At 45.0% G+C, this 20,188-nt stretch overlaps 1 protein-coding gene across 3 annotated transcripts in view; it reads right to left on the bottom strand.

Moving 5' to 3' along the window:
* Positions 1-276: 276 nt before the first annotated feature.
* RPUSD1 (RNA pseudouridine synthase domain containing 1) overlaps positions 277-20,188 on the bottom strand; it is a 36,281-nt gene continuing 16,369 nt past the window's right edge. For all 3 annotated transcript variants that reach the window (XM_087729540.1, XM_087729542.1, XM_087729541.1), the window contains exons 4-6: positions 6,161-6,263; positions 3,533-3,634; positions 277-2,920 (exon numbers count right to left, since the gene is read on the bottom strand). In XM_087729540.1, the coding sequence (XP_087585666.1) occupies positions 2,523-2,920; positions 3,533-3,634; positions 6,161-6,263 (603 nt within the window). In that variant the 3' untranslated portion in view covers positions 277-2,522. The remainder of the gene's footprint in view (positions 2,921-3,532; positions 3,635-6,160; positions 6,264-20,188) is intronic.

Here is a 20,188-nt window from a genome sequence, read left to right as displayed (position 1 = left end):
TAGCTGACAGATGGAGTTAACCTATTCCTGGATGCTATCTTCACACACCCCCCTTAGAACAGGTGTATCAGGTAAGATCAACACCCAATCTATTAAGCTATTTTGAAGACTTTGGGCCAGCACACTGCCTACCCTACGGATCTGTTAGGATAAGAACTGAATTAATGTATTACCGCTTTCCTCAAGGAAAGGAAGAAAAAATGCAATTATGGACAGTAAATTACAAATATTAAATATTGTAAATGAATAAATAAATAAATCCATAGAACATCTTAGTAATATGTACTACTGTCAGTTTTACATGCTATTTGGTTTTTAATTTTTTTTTACTTTGTAGTATATTTTACAAGCCACTTAGAGAACTTAGGGTTAGACGTTAACAAAGAAATGTAACATGCTTAAATACATCAAAGCTTGCATAAAAGTAGTTGATTTAATTTGCTTGATGAACGAGCCAATTTTTAATCAATGTGCTTTTGTTGTATTTTTATTAAGTGCAATTTAAAATTTTAAAAGTTTATAAATAGTTGCTTTGGACAGCGAGATGGGCAGCACTGAAATTTAATAAATGAAATAATAAAAATAGAAATAAAAATGAAACTGCTTTCATTTATTGCAATGTGAGATCTTTTCAGACTATATCCTGAAAGAGTGCTTATAACCTTTTAAAAAATCAATTAAACAATTAAAGGCTTAACTGTTTAATTGATTTTTTTAAAAGGTTTCTAAGCAGACCTTTAGGATAATACACATTATTATTACACAGACTCCAGTCAATTGGATAAACCTTGAAAATGAGGGATTTTATGTAATGTGACTGAAACACATCTTGCAATGTGATGTATTCTCTTCTGTGATTCAGATTCCATACTGATTTCCTTCAGTATGAGTGCCAAAAGGGCAGCCAGGCACAAGAGGGAAGGTCAGGGTTAGAATTTCACCTATCTTGCTATTTTGTGCAAGCTGTATCGTCACAATCCTATATATACTTTTTAAAAATGCATATTATTTAACTGTGGTTTACTGCCAACAATATGAATTTAAGGACTGCAGCCACAAACAAGACAATTTGCAAGTGTGAGTATCCTCTAGTGAAAAGAGCTGTTTAATGCACCAATTTCAAAGACTGAAATTAGAACACTGGGAAAGCTGAGGGAAGGAATTATGCACAAAGTAATCTATACCAGTTGTGGTTTGTACAAAATTCTACTTAAACTGTGAATATAAATAACATACATTACACTTGGTTACTAAAGTTTTAAAATATTGCCCAAAATTTAAGCAGTTTCACAAGATCACAGGTATACTGTGGGCAGGAAAGATAAGTGTAAAACCAAGGAGATAAAACCTGCATTCTATGTGGAAGCCCTTCATACAATCCCTGGAATCAATCAAAAGGCACGATTTCAAAACCTCTCACAAAACGTAAGCATTTTCTCCTTTACTTAAGGGAAACTGGAATGCAGTCCTGTCATTTAAAAGTCAAAAATAAAAGTCATTTCTCCATCGGACTTCAGGCAACAATCAGGATCAAAAAATAATAAGCTACACTACACAAAAGAGAAGATGGGGGAATATCATGTCACATCTATTTGGTATTCAATTACTGTATTTTTCAGACTTTAATAGCAATAGCAATAGCAGTTAGACTTATATACTGCTTCATAGGGCTTTCAGCCCTCTCTAAGCGGTTTACAAAGTCAGCATATTGCCCCCACAGTCTAGGTCCTCATTTCACCCACCTCGGAAGGATGGAAGGCTGAGTCAACCTTTGAGCCGGTGAGATTTGAACTGCTGAACTGCAGATAACAGTCAGCTGAAGTAGCCTGCAGTACTGCACCCTAACCACTGCACCACCTCGGCTCTTAAGATGCATCTGAGTATAAGATGCAACAAGATTTTGAAGAGGTAATTTTTTTTAAAAAGTTTTTTGTACTCTGCAGGCCTCCCAAACCCTCTGCACGTCCATTTTTGCGAAAAATGGGATGTGCGGGGGGGAGGTTTCAGGAGGCCAAAAATGCTGCATTCAATGTATAAGACACACCCAGATTTTCACCCTCTTTTTGGGGGGGGGAAAGGTGCATCTTATACCCTGAAAAATATGGTAACTTAAAGCCATTTGAATATTTTATGCATTTAGAAAATGGACCACCAACATTATTTTTAAAACAAAAATACTGTTGTGAGAATAATTCAGACATCTTAAAAATGTATTATTTACTATAACATTCTGGAACAGATATTACTATTACATTGATAGATTATAGGATGGCTATCTCTCAAACATCCCTACAAGTTAAAACCATGAGTTTGATTTAAATTGGCAAGCAAATAGTTTAAAAGTCAAAGCTGTGCTTTGATGATAAAAAAGCGGAAGCCAGCCAGGCAGTTTTGTACATACACGTATCAAAATATCCTTCAGGGATGTCTACAGGGTGTCTGTATTTAGAATTTGGGATAAATTCTAAAGCCCCAGGGTAAAGAGAGATGGTTTCAATTTCAATCGCAAAGGAGTAGCCATTTCATTCCGGTGCCCATTCAGATAACCACTGCTTGCAGTGCGTTTGCTGTTTCTCCATCTCTTGGGTCTTTGTTTCAGATGTGACCTCATAACTTGGGACAGCAGATGGATCTTCCTGCTTTTCTTCCTCCCCCGCCCAAATGCCCTTCTCTTTCAATTCCTGGATCACCTCATCCAAGTGGTGTATAAGATGCTGAGGGACCCAACTGCTGTCGAAGGAGGGAACAAAGGGATCTGGAGCGTTCACTTCAATAAACTCCTTGCTGGTTGGAATACACAAATAAAATGCATGCAGCATCATCCGATATGGAGCATTGTCCTTCTTAAAGCTATAGGTAAAGTCCCCAACAACTGGGTGCCCGATGGCACTGCAATGGACCCGGAGCTGATGGGTTCTTCCTAAGAAAGAAGATGTACAAGGAGAACAAGTTTCCAAACAGGGGAACTTAGTGTCAACTCATAAAGCATTCGCATGTCTGTTATCAAGTTGCCATGGTGAGGAAAGGTGGTAGTTTCCAGAAGACGGTCTTAAGTCACAGATTGATAAATGGCATATAGACAACTTCCTGTACTTAAAGCAAACATGCATGCTGTTGCACAAGGTCATCAGTGTCAGGTTTCTGAAAGATGCTCTAATTAATTCATGAGCCTTGAGCCAAGTTTCAAAAGAAATCCAGCCATTTATTAGGAACACCATTTCGGCAATACCCCATTGCAGTCAGATCTGACTTCATTTAAATTATGGCTGAACTTTGCCTGCGTTTCTCCCCCTCCCCTCAGTAATCATAAATCACATTCTCCAACAAGGTGCACACCTCACAAGCCTGCTATAGTAATCTGAGATCCGACTCTAGCCGAAGGTATGTATGGAATGCGCTCCCCCTCCTTTCTTCACCATGGCAACTTGATAACAGACATGTAAATGTTTTATGAGTTGACATAAACAGTGACTTCTCTTTTGCATTGCAGAAGAGAAATTTTATGTTAATTCTGGGGGAGAGATCTCTGTACCTGTGAGAGGCTGTAAAAGCACTTTTGTTGCTGGCTCTCCACTGTACAACCCATATTCAAGGACTACGAGTTCTGACCGACAAGGTTTCGGGCTTTTGCAACCTGTTAAGAATTAGACGTTATTTTTTATTAAGAAGCAGTAATAGTAATTCAGCAGTTTCAAAAATTCCAGCATATAGTCCAGCAAGGTACATTTCACTATTATGTTTGTTTAAAACATTCTCTGAATACATGAACTATCACTAAGGATTGGTTGAAAACCAAACTGTCTTAAACCTGGTTCATAAATCAGTGTTTCATGCACAGACACTGTCCTTAAGTTAGATACAAAACAGATAAAAGCACAAAGGAGTATAAAGAAAGAAATCATAAAGGCAGATGACTGCTTAAAAGGCAGGAAGCTGCCTGCACTTGGCCAGCTACAAAGTCATCTGCTTTAGACTGTATTTCCTGGCAGAAGAATTTCAGAGTTTCAAGGGGTATCTCTTCCAAGTCTGCCTAGAGGATTGGACCATAAACTTGCAGCAGCCAAAACAGGTACAAAGCAACAAAGCATTCAGGGGCCGAGTGCAAGTAATTAAAAGTAAAGGAAAAAAATGGAAAGGGGCTGGATGGTCCATTCGGACCTAAACCGTCCCGCAGAGAAGGGCACCTCCTGCTGATCTCAGGGACATTGCAAAGTCCCTGAAAGATCCAGGAACAGCAACAGAAACGCAGCTAATGAAGCTGCTGAAGTTGGGACAGCTCCGGAACAGGAGGAAGAAAGCAAAAAGGAAGTGTGTCAAATTGGTGAGGAAATTTTATTATTAGAGACTACCCCCCCAAAAAAAAATTAAGTTAAATTAAAATTGAAGATAGAAGGCTGTAAGTGGCGAAATTAATCTACTTAGTGTATTATCCTACTTCTGTTTTTTTTTCATGGATGGAATTTTTGCAAAGGCTCCCTATTCTTTAAACTGAATAAATTATTTTTTTCTTCTTTTTTCACTTTTGCTTACACCTTTGGATTAAAATTTTCCTTCTTTTTTTATAATATTTGATTGGATTGATTGGATTGCTTTTGATCTCCATTTAAGGGATTTTTCTTCCTTAAGCTTGGAATATAAAGAAGATAATAAGAAGGATTATAAAGAGGGTTCTAACAACAGGAGGAAAAGCAGTTACACTTCCACTTCGAGGCTGGAGGGTGGATACATTGTTTTTTCTTCTTTCTCTTTGATCAATTGAGAGTCAAGGTTCTTTCCGTTTGTTTACTGACAGTGATAGTAGGAAGAACACAAGTTGTTTATACAGGTGCCTTTTGGAAGTTCTATCACTAGCTATTGGAGGGAAGACAACATTCTGACTTGAAAGATAATAAATGAACCTGTTTATTAAAGTAGCCTTGAACCCTACAGTGGCAGTGCCTGCAAAATTGGAAGAATGGCGCAGCAGGAAAAACAAACTGTAACATTGCAAATGATTATGTTTGAAATTCAAAATTTATTAGTTGTGACAGAGAGAATTGAAGAGACTGGAGAATATGGAGTACAAAACAGAAAAAAATGATGGAAAAACTGAGGATGTTTATCAAATGAAGAATGTGGAGTTCAAAAATGGAAGAAAAAATGAGCAGAGAGATAAGAAAACTGTGGATACTGACAACAAAGTAACCGTGGTTGGTAACGGCAAGAGCGGAATATGGAAAGGGGAGATAGATGGATTGGAACTCTACCCCACACTTCAAAACACAGAAGAAGAAAAGAGAAAAAAATTGACAGAGATGAGGAGAGAAATCTTGACAGAAGCACCAGTGATAATCAAAGATAAGTTGATGGAAAGAGCAGGTGCTGGGTTTCGAGCTTTTATGAGATACGAAAGGAACAACATGTTGCAAAGAGAAGTTCATACAAGATTTATTAAGAAAGTAACTAGAATATTAATGCTACAAATGGCAAGAGATATAAGACTGCACTATTACTGGAAAGATACAGGTTGATGCAATGAAAATGTATAATAAAAACTAAGCTAAATTTAGTTTACTAGTAGTATGTATAAAATGAAGTGGCAATAGCTATAGTTAAATAATGATTAATAATGATTAAAATACATATTAGTTTGATAATATGAAATTTTATATAAACAACACATGGAGAATATGAGAGGAGGTTTAAAAGCTTTATCTAGAATATGTTATAAAGATGTATTGCGATTGGATGATTTTAGGATGATTTAATAGAATATCATATAATCCTATTCTAGATTTTTAATATTATATATAAAAGGATGTAAAAACAATTATAGACAAATTAATGTTGAGATATAATAATCGTGATATACATGAATATATGTGAATTTAAAATGTGTGATTTGATATGAAAAGCAGGTGATGACTATGGAAGAGATGAATGGAAATACTGTAACTAACCAACATACTTTCTACAATTTGTAATGGAAGATGTTTTTTATTTTATTTTTATGTTTGTTTGTCTTTGTTCAAAAATAAAAAAGCTAAAAAAAAAGTAAAGAAAAAATAATCTATTAGTAGGCCTAGAGGCAAAACTGTTTGGCTGGGATCCCTGATTCTTTGGCATGCAATAAACCAATCTTTGAAAGCAGAAAAGGGACTTCACAGTCATAGCAGCCTACCATCGGTCCCCTCAATGCACATCATGTGAGTCAGCCCTTCAGTCGTATTCTTCCCTATAGCAAAGCAGATCGTCTTCTTTGCCTCCTGGATGTGGCCTCTTACCTGTCCAAACAGAAGACACTTCAGAATAGTGACGTACAATGCCATGTTGGTTGGTTAGATTTATATCTTGCTTTTCCTCTAAGAATGCAAGGCAACATACATTATTCTCTCATTTTTCCCTCAACAACCACCATGTGTGGGGCTAGGTGAGTGGAAGTAGCCCAGAATTCATAGATAGTAATAACAATTGCACTTACTTATATACCGCTTTACAGGGCTTTACAGCCCTCTCTAAGCAGTTTAGTCAGTCTCTTGCCCTCAACAATCTGGGTCCTCATTTTACCTACCTCGGAAGGATGGAAGGATGGGTCAACCTTGAGCCTGGTGATATTTGAGCTACCAAACTGCAGGCAACCGGTGGTCAGCAGAAGTACCGTATTTTTCGGAGTATAAGATGTACCTTTCCCCCCATAAAAGAGGGTGAAAATTTGGGTGCATCTTATACACCAAATGTAGCGCCACCCACCCACCCACCCACCGATCCCCACCCTTTGGCCCCTGCCTCCCAGCAATTTACTGCTTTGCAGCAAACTGGGGCTTGCGGAGCCTTCAATAAGCTGTAGCAATCCCTGCAGCCTCTAACAGCTGATGATCGGGAGAAATTGAAAGTGAAACCTGTTTGCTCCACATGGCAAATTGCTGGGAGGCATTTTTTTTTTCTTGCGCTAATCAGGTTGTTTGCTGCAAGGAGGTAAGTCAACAACTATAAATGCCTATAGAATGTTCAAATCGACTGTTGACTTACCTCTATGTGTGCTGCGAGGGGAATCCAAACATGGATTAACTTTGTCCATTAGCCTAGAGACTGAGTTACGTAATTGTTGACCATGCCTCCTCTGACTGGGATAGTTCAGTTTTGTACGAAGGCTCAGTCGGTCCAGGAGAAGCAAAAGAATCAGCAGGCAAGAAATAAAGTAGGTAAGTGTGTGTGTGAGATGGAGATAGTGTCTGTGCCCAGACCAGCCGAAGCCAAGGGCGGGTTTGGATTCCCCTCGCAGTGCACATAGAAGGACTGTTCAGGTAAGTCAATGGTCATTCTCCTGTGCGCTGCTTGGGGAATCCAAGATGGGACATGCCAAAGCAATGAGTGTCAAGGGCGGGACGCAGGCTGGTCAGGGGCCATTGATGATGCTACAACCCTCTGTAAGACACATCACCCAAAGGAAGCCTCCGCCGAGGCATACATATCCACTTTGTAATGATGGATGAAGGGCGACGGTGATGACCAGGTTGCCGCCCTACATATGTCCTCCACCGAGGCCTGCGCTGCCCATGCTGCCATGGTGGCCGCACTCCTGGTGGAATGAGGAGTGATGTGTCTGGGTGCCGGTCAAGGTTGGGATTCGTAAGCGAGGGCAATGCACGCCTTCAACCAGCGTCCAATTGTGTTTGATGACACCTTTTGACGCATGGATGCTGGCTGGAAGGACACGAAAAGACCTCTGATCTCCTGAATGATGCCGTGCGCTTCACATAGTGACGGAACACCCTGCGAACATCGAGATGGTGCCACTTCCATTCTTGAGGGTGTGACGGATTGGGGCAAAAATCTGGAAGGATGAGTTCTTGCGCCCTGTGGAACAAGCAGTTGACTTTTGGCAGGAATGCCGGGTCCAATCGCAATAGGACTCTGTCTTGATGAATACACAGAGATCCTCCCGCACTGAAAGTTCCGCCAGTTCCGAGACTCTTCTAGCGGATGTAATCGCTACTAAAAAGATGGTTTTGAGGGTCAACAATATAAGACTGATGGTACGAATGGGCTCGAATGGCTTAGCTGTGAGGGTTCTAAGTACTAGGGCAAATCTCATGTAGCGTAAAGGTGGACTACTGGTGGTTTGAGATTAGACATGCCCTTCAAGAAGGACCGGACTCTCGGATGGCGAGCGAGGGAATGGCCCTGGGCGCCTCCCACCACCTTCAACAATGCCGCAATCTGCCTTCATAAGGTTCTGGGCATCAGCCCTTTGTCCAAGCCTGACTGCAAAAAGTCTAGGACCCGTGGAATAGAAGATTTAAGAGGGTCCACTGATACTGTCCGGCACCACCTGCAAAATGCTTGCCAGGTGGCTTCATAAATGTGTGTCGTGGATGGGCGGCAAACAGCTTGGATCGTGGCGATGATCTTGTCAGAGAAGTACTGACGCTTCAGAATCGCCTGCTCACGTGCCACATGGCTAATTGTAACAGCTAAGGGTTCGGACGAGTGAGAACCCCTTGCAAGAGCATTATCCGAGCGTCTGGTATTCTCCATGGTCGGGAGACTGAGAGGTGGACCAGGTCGGCATACCAAGGGTGTCTGGGCCACATTGGCGTGACCAGGAGAACTTCCGCCTGCTCCAGCAGAATCTTCTGGATGACCAGCGGTATGAGTGGGAGAGGCAGGAAGGTGTACAGAAGACCCTCCGGCCAGGGGCTGCAAAGGGCGTCGGTGCCTTCCGCTCCTGGAGTGTAATACCTGGTGAAGAACCTTGACAGATGTGCATTGTGCGGTTGAGCAAAGAAGTGCACCTGGGGCCAGCCGAAGCAGTGAGCCAGTTCCTGGAATACAGCCGGATGGTCCACTGTGGTTCTGCTCAGCCAATCCACCTGTACATTGGCTGTGCCCAAAATGTGCTCCGTCCGAAGTGGTAACAGGTGAATCTCCACCCAATTGTGAAGGCATTCCGCTTCCAGCATCAATGCCCGGGATCTGGTGCCCCCCTGGCAGTTGACATGTGCCTTGGAGGTTACATTGTCTGTGAGAACCAACACGTGGTTGGTCGACAGCAGGTCTCGAAAGTCGCGGAGAGCTAGGCGGATCGCTCGAAGCTCTAGCCAGTTGATGCTGTTCCGCACTTCTTGGGTGCTCCAGCGACCCTGCGTCACCCGGTCCAAGGCATGGGCTCACCATCCAAATAGACTCACGTCTGTTGTTACTACAACGTGGTCCAGCTCCTTGAAAAGGCACCCCTTGAGGATCTTTGAAGAAGTCCACCAGTGGAACGAGCGTACCTTGGGAGGCAAACGGACCTTGGTCTGTGAGTGACTGGTGTGAAGCCTCTGAAATGGGAGCAAAAACCACTGGAGAGGATGTGCGTGAAACCTGGACCACGGAACAATGTCTATGCACGAGATCATCTTCCCCAGCAATTGGGATAGGACCGTGAGGGGAAGAGAATGCTGCGATTGTACTTGACTCACCAGGGTCTGAAGGCTTCAGTGCCTGTCCTGGGAAAGCAACACCACACACCATTCGGAGTCGATGACGATCCCAAGATGGATCTGGGACGTGGTTGGGTACAAGTGGCTCTTTGGAAAATTCAAAATGAAGCCGTGGAGTTGCAATGCTTTGATCATGGTCTGCAAATCCTGTCTTGCCATATTTGGGGAAGACGATAGGATCAAGATATCGTCTAGGTAACAGTTGACCCTTATCGGAATTGACCGGAGGGATGCCGCTATTACCGCCAACAATTTTGTGAAGGTCCGCGGGGCCGATGAAAGGCTGAAAGGAGGGCGCAGTATTGGAAGTGGCGCCCAGCAAACTGGAATCACAAGAATCTTTGATGAGACTGGTGTATCAGCACGTGGAGGTATGCCTCCTTGATGTCTACAGAGGTCAGTAGGTCACCTTGTCTGATGCAGGCCAGAATGCTCTTGAGCGACTGCATTTTGAACCTCTGGTATTTCAGGTAGAGATTGAGCCGTTTCAAATTTAGGATGGCCCGCCATCCGCCCGAGCTTTTGGGGACCAAGAAAAGGATAGAATAGAAACCTAGTTTCTCCTGTCCCTGAGGTACCCTTTCTATAGCGTGTATGGAAATTGGAATCCATCAGGCGCCTCTTTACCTGACACCTTGGAACGGGACATCTGATGAAACGTCTCGGGGGAATAGCGAGAAATTCCAGAATGAGGCCCAGCCTCACTGTCTGAAGGGCCCAAGCATCCAAGGTGGTTTCTGCCCATTGAGGGGCAAACAAAGTGAGCCGCCCGCCAATAGGCCCCACCTCGTGAGTCACCGTTACCTACAAAATGGCTGCCAGGATTGCTGTTGCTGACCCTGTTGGCGGCCCCTGTCCCTAGGCCCAGAGCGGTCCTGACCTCTATCCTGAACCTGAGGAAACGGCCTGGAATAGGGAGGGACATAGGGGGCAGTGGTGTATCTGGAGTCTCCGCCCCGAAAGGACTGCCTTCTTTGATATGGTTGCTGCCTCCTGTCTCCGCGCCTAGCGGTTGATGGAAGCACCTTGCGTTTGTCCCTATTTTCGATCAAAATAGGATCCAACGCTGCTTCAAACAGAGGGCCCCCTTTAAAAGGGGTAGAAGCCAGGCGGCATTTGAAACGTAAATCAGCCTGCCAATGGCAAAGCCAGAGGAGCCTGCGGGATGCCACATTGGAAGCTACCGCACGAGATGCGAACTTGGCCGCGTTGAGTGTAGCATCTGAAGAGAAGTCCAGCGCTGCCACCAGCTTATTTACATCCTGGTGTAGGCGTAGGTCTTTGGGAGGAGGTTGCAACCAAACCAGTGAAGTTCTATTAAGGAAAGATGCTGCCGTGGCTGCCCGTAATGCCCAGGCCGTCGCCTGGTGCGTTTTGCGGATTACTAGTTCGGCCTTGCGTTTCTCAGCCTTAAGGCCCTCCAAACTCTCAGAAGGAATCAATACCGGGGAGGCCAATGCCGCTACTGGGGGGTCCACAGTAAGAAACTGAAGGACCTCATCCAGTTCAGATGTGGAAGTGTAAAGCTTCCTGTCCCCATTACTAGGAGGGGGAACAGCCATTGGTTGGGACCACTGTTTCTGAATAACTTCCAGAAATAGTTTCGGGACAGGAATGGCATCCTGTTCCTGCACTTGTTCTGCGAAAAAACAGTCAGTAGAATCAAGTCCCATGGCCATACTAGCTTGGGTGGTGGCGCCACTCATTTTGGTAGTTGCCTTAGCCTTGTACAAAAGAGTTTTGAGTAAGGTGCGCCGAAATAAGCCGGAAAAAGCCAGTGTATCTTGCACTGGCCCATCGTCATCTGACAATTCTAGGGCAGCAGCGTCTTCCTCCTCACCCAGGATAGAGCCTTCGCTGTAGGCCAAGGTGGAGGCGAAGGAGGATCAGCCTGAGAAATGGAAGGGTCTCTGGCAATGTTAAGAGAAAGAGGGCGCTGGGCTCTGCGCTGCAATTCCGCGTCCACCCTCTGAGAGATGGCTGCAGAAATCATATTATGCAGTTCTGGGGGCAGATCAAATTCGGGCCCATCCCTGGCCCTGAGGCCTGCTGCCGTGGGCATGAATGTGGCCGCAAGCTGAGAGTGGGGGTGTCTGGCACGTGGTCCTTTATTTTCCTCCCCAAAATCTAGGTGCGTCTTAGACTTTGGAGAGTCTTATACTCCGAAAAATACAACAGCCTGTAGTACTGCACTCACGGCTCATCTGGGTCTCCCCCTCCTATTCCACTTTCATCATTATCACACCCTGGTGATATGAAATGTTATTACTGCTATTAAGAGACAATACAAGGTAATACAAAAATCCTATCTGAGGAATAAGAAATCTATAGGACATGTATATATCTACAGAACTAGAGAATCTGAATTTTATTCATCCATCAATTTGTTTGATTTATAAAGAGTTAGTCCTCCACTTATGACTATGCATTCAGTGACTGTTCAGTTACAATGGTGCTGAAATTAGTAACTTATGACTGGTCAATGCACTTACGATGAATGCAGCATCCTGTAATCATATGATCATGATATCCGCCCTTGGCAACTAACCAATGGTTGCAGTGTCCCTGGGTCATGTGATCCCTATTTACAACCTTTCCAGTTGGCTTCTGACAAACCAAATCAATGGACGAAGCACTTAATAACCACAGCAAAAAAGGTTATAAAAGTATCCAGTCACATGATGACTCACTTAACAACCACTGTCAGACCTGCCCCAATCCAATCCCTTAGGAAACAAAGACCCTCGACTCCATTTGGTTAAAACAAAGGGTTCTTTTACTAAAGGTGTTGGTTGCAGTAAAGTCAAACCAGCTCTGAAATATCCCATGCTCACTAAATACAAAAAAGGTGTAAATTTGCCCACAGCCCATCTCTCCCCCCCATAACCAGTTTATTTCAACCAACCATCATCCCCCTTCTTCCCCCTTCCAAATTTTGATGGCAAGATGCCTGTGAGGCACCAAGCTGAACCAGACAGTGCTGACAGCCATACTGCTTAGAGTCCACAATTGGGGTCGTATTTCAAAGGCTACCGGTAATTGCTCATCTCTCTGTGGGCAGTTTACAATTAAAATGTAACACCCCCCCTCCAAAAAGTAAACGAAGCAACCATTCAAAAATATGTTACAATTAAAAACTATACAGTACAGTCACCAGGACAGCACAATAACATCAAGAACAGTTACAGCTATTTTTATGGGCTCCACACCACTTTCTGATCCCCAGGTCAGATGGCAAAGTCAACTTTCAGGCCCTTCCAGACAGCCAGAAGGCCAGACCAGCCAGATACCCGAGCAGTGGGAGGATGTTCCATAGGGTGGCTACAACATGAGAAAATCCCTCTGCCTGGTCCCATCAGATGACACTTTCCAGTGGGCAGAACTCACAAGAAGCTTTTTCTGCTGGATCTCATGTCCAGGACCCGTGGTGGATGTCACTGGAGAGTCAATCGTCCCTCAAATAACCTCCCCCTGCCATGTAGCATTTATAGGTTATCACCAGCGCCTTAAATTGCACCCAGGAGTAAATTGGTAACCTATACAGCTGATGCAACAGAGTTGTAACATACACAGATCTAAGTGTGCATATAACAGTCTGTGCTACACCACTGCTTTTACACCAACTGAAGTTTCCAAAACCTTTTCAAGGACAGCCTCGTGTAGAGTTCATTACAGTAATCCATGCAGAAGGTGAACAGGACATAAGTGACTGAGCATAGTCTCCTCCTCCAGGAATGGGTGCAAGTGGCACACAATCCAAAGATATGCGAAGGCTCTCCTAGCCACAACTACCACCTTTTTTTTCAGGCAGGAGTCATGAGTCCAGAAGGATATTCAGACTGCCCTCCAGGTCTGTTTGATGAACTACAACCCCACCCAGAACCAAAGATGTTAAGTTCCCAGATCCAGGTGGCCCCAGAACGCAAAGCTACTCAGTGCTGCTAGGATTGAGCCAAAGCCTACTGCTCCCCATCCAAGCCCCTATGATCGCCAGACTCTGACAGGAACTTGGCACCATTGCTTATTTCACTAGGGACAGATATAGCTGGTGGGCATTAAAAGCAAAAGTTATGGATGACCTCATCCAATCTCCTATAGATATTAAACAGGAGTGGAGACAGTAACAAACTGCAGCATTCCACAATCAACACTGACTGAAACCAGCCACTGAGGAGAACAGAAGAGAACTAGCTCAATACAGTGCTGCACCTCCCAACCCCACAGCAGGTCTAGGAGGATACCATGGCATTGAAGGCCACAGAGAAGACAAGAGTAAACAATCAAATCAAAGAATTACCAGCTCAGACAAACAACTAATGGTAAACAACAGCCTAATCAAGAAATCACCAAGAACACTCCCACAAGCTCTGAGAGGGCAAGTGACTAGTATATAAAGACAGCAACTCCCCTCTCTTAAAGCACTGATGATCTTATCTAATTTGGTAATGAAATATCTGCAAGAAAACAACCAAGCCCTGAGAACATCAAAGACCCCACAGCCAAGAGGAAGGAGTATATTACCTCCATCTTTCTTTCACCAGAGGTCTTGTGGTAAAAGTATAACCGATGCTGCTTCTGTCCTATACCCAAGCCTGAATCTCAACTGAAATGGGTCCAGATAATCTGCTTGGACCCTCTGAAGCTCTTCCACAATCATCTTCTCAATACTTTTCCTAAAAATGAAAGCTTGTATACTGAACAAAAATTGTCCAGAACGGTTGGATCCAGCAATGGCTTGAGGAGAGGGCATGCCAACATCTGTTTAAGGGGTGCCAGCACCACCCCCGTAGGTGGGGGTCTTTTCTAATTCAATAACCACCTCCAGAATGGCACAGTCCTGGGCCAGCTGGCAGAGCCAGGTTTCCAAACTCTTGAGGATATTCATCCATCGAGTTCAAAGAGGACCTTGACATCTATCAGGTTGTGGGCTGCCCATGATGTGTCTGCAGGTGCCTGTTAATGCCTATACGAGCATGAAATGTTCTGCTACATGTTGGGCAGACATGTGTGGGCACCATTGTTGCAGCATTTGCAGCTCTGGCTTTGTGGAGTGCTTGTTTCTCTTGTGCTATGGTTGTTCTTCTGTCCTCAGATGTCTGGCAGCCTTGGTAGATAAGTATGCGCCATGTTGATCGATCCTTGCAACATAGCCTGTCCAGCATGTCTGGGCTTTCATTAGCAGGTTGTGAACTGATGGCAGGCCTGCTCTGGGAGGACTTCTGGGTATGGCACCTTGTCCTGCCACTGGATCTTCAGTATTCTATGGAGGCAGATCATGTGGAAGTGGTTCAATTGCCTAGTGTGCCTCTTGTATACAGTCTCACTGGCATACATCAGGGTAGTTAGCACTACTGCTCGGTAGACTTTGAGCTTTGTAGCAAGGCTTATTCCATGCCGGTCACACACGTTGGTCAGTAATCTGCCAAATGCAGAGTTCTGCAGTTGACCTCAATGTCAATTGTCACTTGACGATTCTGCAGTTGACCTCAATGTCAATTGTCACTGAACAGGAGAGGGTGCTGCCAAAGTATATAAATATGTCCACTGTTTACAGCTTTTGTCCCTTCTCTGTGATGGTGGGCTCTTGGTGTTGGGCTTTTGGAGCTGGCTGATGCATCACTTCAGTTTTTTTATGTTGATAAGGAGGCCAAAGTTGTCACATACTGCTGCAAATTTGCCCACACTGGCTTGCATTTCCTGCTCTGATCCACCATTCAGGACACAGTCGTCAGAAAAGAGGAGGTCACGTATCTTGGTGAGAGCCTGGAGTCTTCGCAGGTTGAACAGTTTCCCATTGGTCCTGTATCTCAGGCTAACTCCCAAGGAACTGTTCTGGAAGGCATCTGACACTATGGCTGAAAACATTATGCTGAGTGGTGTACAATTCACAATTCTGCTCTTGACACTTCTCTTGGAACTGTCGGCCTGCGAAGATCATGTTCACAGTGCCACACTCTTTGCAGAAACCACACTGAGTCTAGGGTAATAAACTCAGTTCCAGGTGATCAGTCAAGCGGTTCAGCAACACTCGTGCAAGGATCTTGCCTGCGATGGAAAGCAGTGATATTCCTCTATGATTGTCACAGACTTGTCGATTCCTTTTCCTCTTGTATGTGTACAATGAATGCATCTTTCAGTTCCTGATTAATGGATCCTTGATTCCAGAAAGACTGAAACAACTGAGTGAGTTTGTCAACAAGCACTGCACCGCCATCCTTATAGACCTCTGCTGGGATCGCATGAGATCCTGGGGTCTTGCCACTGGACAGCTGGCTGATGGCTTGTAAGGTTTCAGTCTTTGATGGTGAGGCATCCAGGCTGTGGTTGATACCCACCTGGGGCATTCTATCGATTGTCTCATTGCTGATGGAAGATGAGCTGTTCAATATGGATTGGATGTGCTCAGCCCATCACTATAGAATCAGTCTTCTCAGTGATGAGAGTTGCACCATCTGAGTCCAGTAGAGGGGAGCTCCCTGGGGGCTAAGATCCATACAAGGATCTGAGGGCTTCGGAGAATAATTTAGCATCATTTCTATCAGCAAACTTCTGAATTTCATATGCTTTGGTACTCAACCAGGAGTCCTGTATCTTGCAAAGCTTGCTCTGTACGATCCTGCAAGTGTTGTTGAAGGCATTCTTCTTAGCAGAACGGGTCATTCTGATAAGGATCATTCTGATAAGCACGGTGAAGGTGGTGCTTTTCAGCTAGTAGGGCCTTGATCTCCTCATCATTTTTAGTAAACTAGTCCTGCTGTTTCCTGTGTGAGGGTCCAAGAACCTTTAGTGCAGAAGAGTGCATGATATCCAGAAAGCAGTCCTTCTCAGCATTTCCCTCTAATTGCAGCTCTGAGAGTTGGTTGTCAAGATTTTTTGCTAGTGAAGCTGCTGGGTTGGGTTTCCTCAGATTACTGATGTTGATCCATTTCATCACAGCTTTGTTTCCCTGTGGACGTCTCTTTGATGTGAAAGCTTAATTTGGAGATGATGAGTCTATGGTCAGTCCAAGGGTCAGTGCTCGGCATGGCTTTGGTCACCCTTACATCCTGTCTATCTTTCCTCCGCATGACATAATCAGTAAGATGTCAGTATTTGGAGCATGGGTGCATCCAGGAGGTCTTTTTGCATGTGGGCATGCAAAAGATGGTATTGGTGATGATCAGATAGTGAGCCGCACATGTCTTCAGTAGTAATAGGTCCATGATGGCGAACCTATGGCACGCGTGCAAGAGGTGGCATGCAGAGCCCTCTCTGTGGGCATGTGTACTATCGCCAGATGCTCTTCTGATTTCTGGTGCACACATGCACACTGGCCAGCTGGTCTTCACAGGTGCCAGAGCGCTGGAAAGTGGCCTGAAAATGGCCCCAAAACAGCCTGAAAACTGTCCAAAACTGGCCTGAAAAATGGCCCCAAAACACTCCAAAAACACCCTTTAAAACACCCTGAAATGACCAAAAAACACATTTGTGTGCTGGCCAACTGGTCTTTGGGTTTCTGGCCCTCTGGTGCATGCGGGCACCCACATTCCGGTTTGGGCACTTGGTGCCGGAAAGGTTCCCCATCACTGTTATAGGCCATTGCTGTTACATTTGCCAATTCCATTTTTTCACAGGCAGAATGATTGGATCCTTCTCTCACATTGAAGTTGCCAAGTACAATCAGCTTATTGGTGTGCTTCACGGATGAAAGAAGGGCATTGAGATCTTCATAAAACTTGTCCTTTACTTCATCTGGGTTTGTCATTGTGGGTGCATAAGCACTGATCAGTGTAGCCTGTTTTCCTCTCAGTAGTGGGAGATGCAGTGTCATGAGACAGTCCTTTATGCCCTTGGGAAGACTGGCAAGTTTGCGGACAAGATGATTTTTAACCGCAAAGCCAACTCCAGATTCACGGTGTTCGTTACTGCTGCATCCACACCAGAATGTATAACCACCTCCTGTTTCTGTGAGCTGACCTTCGTTGGCTAGATGAGTTTCACACAGGGCTGCAATATCGATGTTAAATCTTGCGAGCTCTCTCTGGGGCTGTTCTTTCTGGTCGATTTGCTAAGGGGTTGTCTTGAAACATATGTTTGTACCATGTGCCAATGGTGAGTGGTGTCACCTTACGTTTTCTTTGAAGTTTTGTTATTCGACCGCATGAAGAGGGATCCCCTCCAGCCATGGTAAGCTGGACAGAGTTCTATGAACCAACAACATTTAGGGGACCTTTTCTAGCCCCTTCCTCTTACTACAGAGGTGAGCAGTGTGGTCTTAAAAAGAGCTGCTCAGTCACTCCGATAGATGCCGAATTTAGCGCTTTGGTCAGCAAAAGATGACCATTAGACCTGAGTTGCTTGTGTGCAGGTCTGTAGCTACAGCTCTCAGTGTATCCACACCTGCTGCTTCGTTGCTCGCCCACCACCGCAGGACTTTGAAGGTCACAGGAACTGGGGGAATGTCAAGACATGCGTGTGAATTGGATTAAAATGAAGGAGAGGTGTGCACAGTCAGCCTCACCCTCTCTTCCCAGATTCCATCTTGCTCCAATAGCACAACAAGAGTCAAGACAGTTGGAGATGGGCTGGGCGCAATGGTAGACCAGGGCGTCTTTTGTGTCTTGCCGTGCTCTTAGAGTACCACATTGCTTTCAGAGAGGGCCTTCATTACCATTGTGCTATTCAAGGTTACATCCGCTCAATCCACCGGAATCTGTCTTCAGATGCTCAGGATAGATAAATCCCTATCTCACCATAGGTCAATGACCCAGTAGCTACTCTCAACCTAATTTGGCCAGCCTGCCGAAGCTGTTGCCTGGGTGTAGCCGTTGCGCATGCTACAGCTACTAGGAGCCTCAGGTGAGAACTGAGTGACAAGCGGGGACCAAAGGTAGACAAGCTCCCCTAAAAGGACACGACATGCCCCTATACCAGAGGTGCTATCCCTCCCTGAACACTCCATACACTTAGCGATGGTCAAAAGGGCGGGTGTGGATCTTACATTGGGAGGTTCAACATTTCAAAAGGCAGGAGCCACAGGAGAAAAGGCTCTTCTGTACCTCGTCAGCTGAAATTTCATAACTGACACGATCCGCAGCATGTCCCCTCCCCCCATTGGTGGGAAGGACCAATACCCAATGAATGAGACTGCAAAAAATCTGGACCCAATCTGGACCCATGCCATGAAGGGCTTTAAAGATGGTAAGTGACACCTTGAATTGCATCCAGAAGCAAGCCGACATCCAATGCAGCTCACAGATCAATGTAACATGGGCCCCAAGAAGTCTCCACACCACTGTATTCTGCACTAGTTGCAGCTTTTGAATATACTTCGTATACCCATGTAGAGTGCACTGCAATAGTCCAGGTGTGAGATGACCAGGACTTGGGTGACTGAGTGCATGAATCCAAGAAGGGTCACACCTGACATACAACACAGACATGTGCAAAGGCTCTCTTAGCTGCACTACCCCCTGCTCTTTGAGCAGGAGTCATGAGTACAGAAGTACCCCCAAGTTGTGTATCATATCTGTTTGAGATTGTGCAACCAAATTCAGAACTAGAAAGATTGAATTCCCAGATCCAGAACGCCAGGCACCCAAAACCAGGGTTCAGTGGAAGCATTTCCCCCCCCCCATCCAGATTTCCACAGCCTCCAGGCACTGCAAGAGGGCAGCCACAGCATCACTTGGGTCACCAGGGGTGGAAATATAGAACTGAGTATCATCCCTGCACTGAAGTTATTTCAATCCATGGTGATGAAAGATCTTACCCAGCAGCTTCAAAGATCTTAAAAAGAAGTGGAGAGATACCGAGTCCTATGTCACAGCACAAAAGGGATGTAGGACAATTGATTGCAGCAACATTGCTGTGCCCACTTCACCCCAGGCCCTCCATCAAAGCCGATCTATCATACGGTATTCATTCTCAGCTGGCCCTCTGCCAGCACTCCTGCTGCCACTGCCCCCCCCCCATCCTCTCCCCCCACCATGTGGCCATGAGACTCAGGGACACTTATCCCTGGTGGATTCACAGTGCAGGACAACTAACCGCCAGCCAATCCGCATACTGAGGGATGGGCCTCTGCCTCCCCATTGGATGGCAAAAGCTTCAGGCAGCGAGGAAGTGGGGACAGAGTGGCTGTCAGCTTCTGCTTTGCTGTTGCTTCAGCTGCCATGAAACGGGAGGGGGGGGCGTGGATTTGGGAGGGGTTAATGGAGGTGCTGGAGGAATGTTCTAGGATGTACCAGTCGTTGGGATTACGCATGCGTGTTTCCCGCCTGCATCAACGGCCTTCACATTCCATCTTTGGCCTGTCTTTTTGAAGTTATCTCACACCTGACATTTGAAGGACTTATGATTGGACTGGAGCTTTGATCCTAAGGGGGGGGAACGGGCTTTCCTATATATCAATTGCTTTCGCGCCATATTATTCAGATTCTGCTTCACTACTGCTCGCTTACCATTTATAATTAGTAAAAGTACTTTGGATTGCCAACCCATGGAGTCTCTTAGTCTTCTTTCCTAATTATGGAGTGGAGTGGGGCGTGACAAGAAGCAGAATCTGAAAATATCCCTTTCCAGGAGATTTACGTCTACCGAGAAGGGAAATAATGTCTTCTCCGACCAGAGAGGAGGAGGGCGCCGTTGGAGGGACGGATTCCAGTGAACTAGGACCTCCCGACCTTTCTTTACACCAGCCCAGCCCGTCTGACCGACCTTTGCACGAAGATTTATTTCAA

Source organism: Thamnophis sirtalis, unplaced genomic scaffold (assembly GCF_051295495.1).
Source record: "Thamnophis sirtalis isolate CommonGarterSnake01/CBP01778 unplaced genomic scaffold, rThaSir2_p1.2 scaffold_14, whole genome shotgun sequence".
NCBI classification, from domain to species: Eukaryota; Metazoa; Chordata; class Lepidosauria; order Squamata; family Natricidae; genus Thamnophis; species Thamnophis sirtalis.
This window is presented reverse-complemented; position numbering and strand designations above follow the sequence as displayed.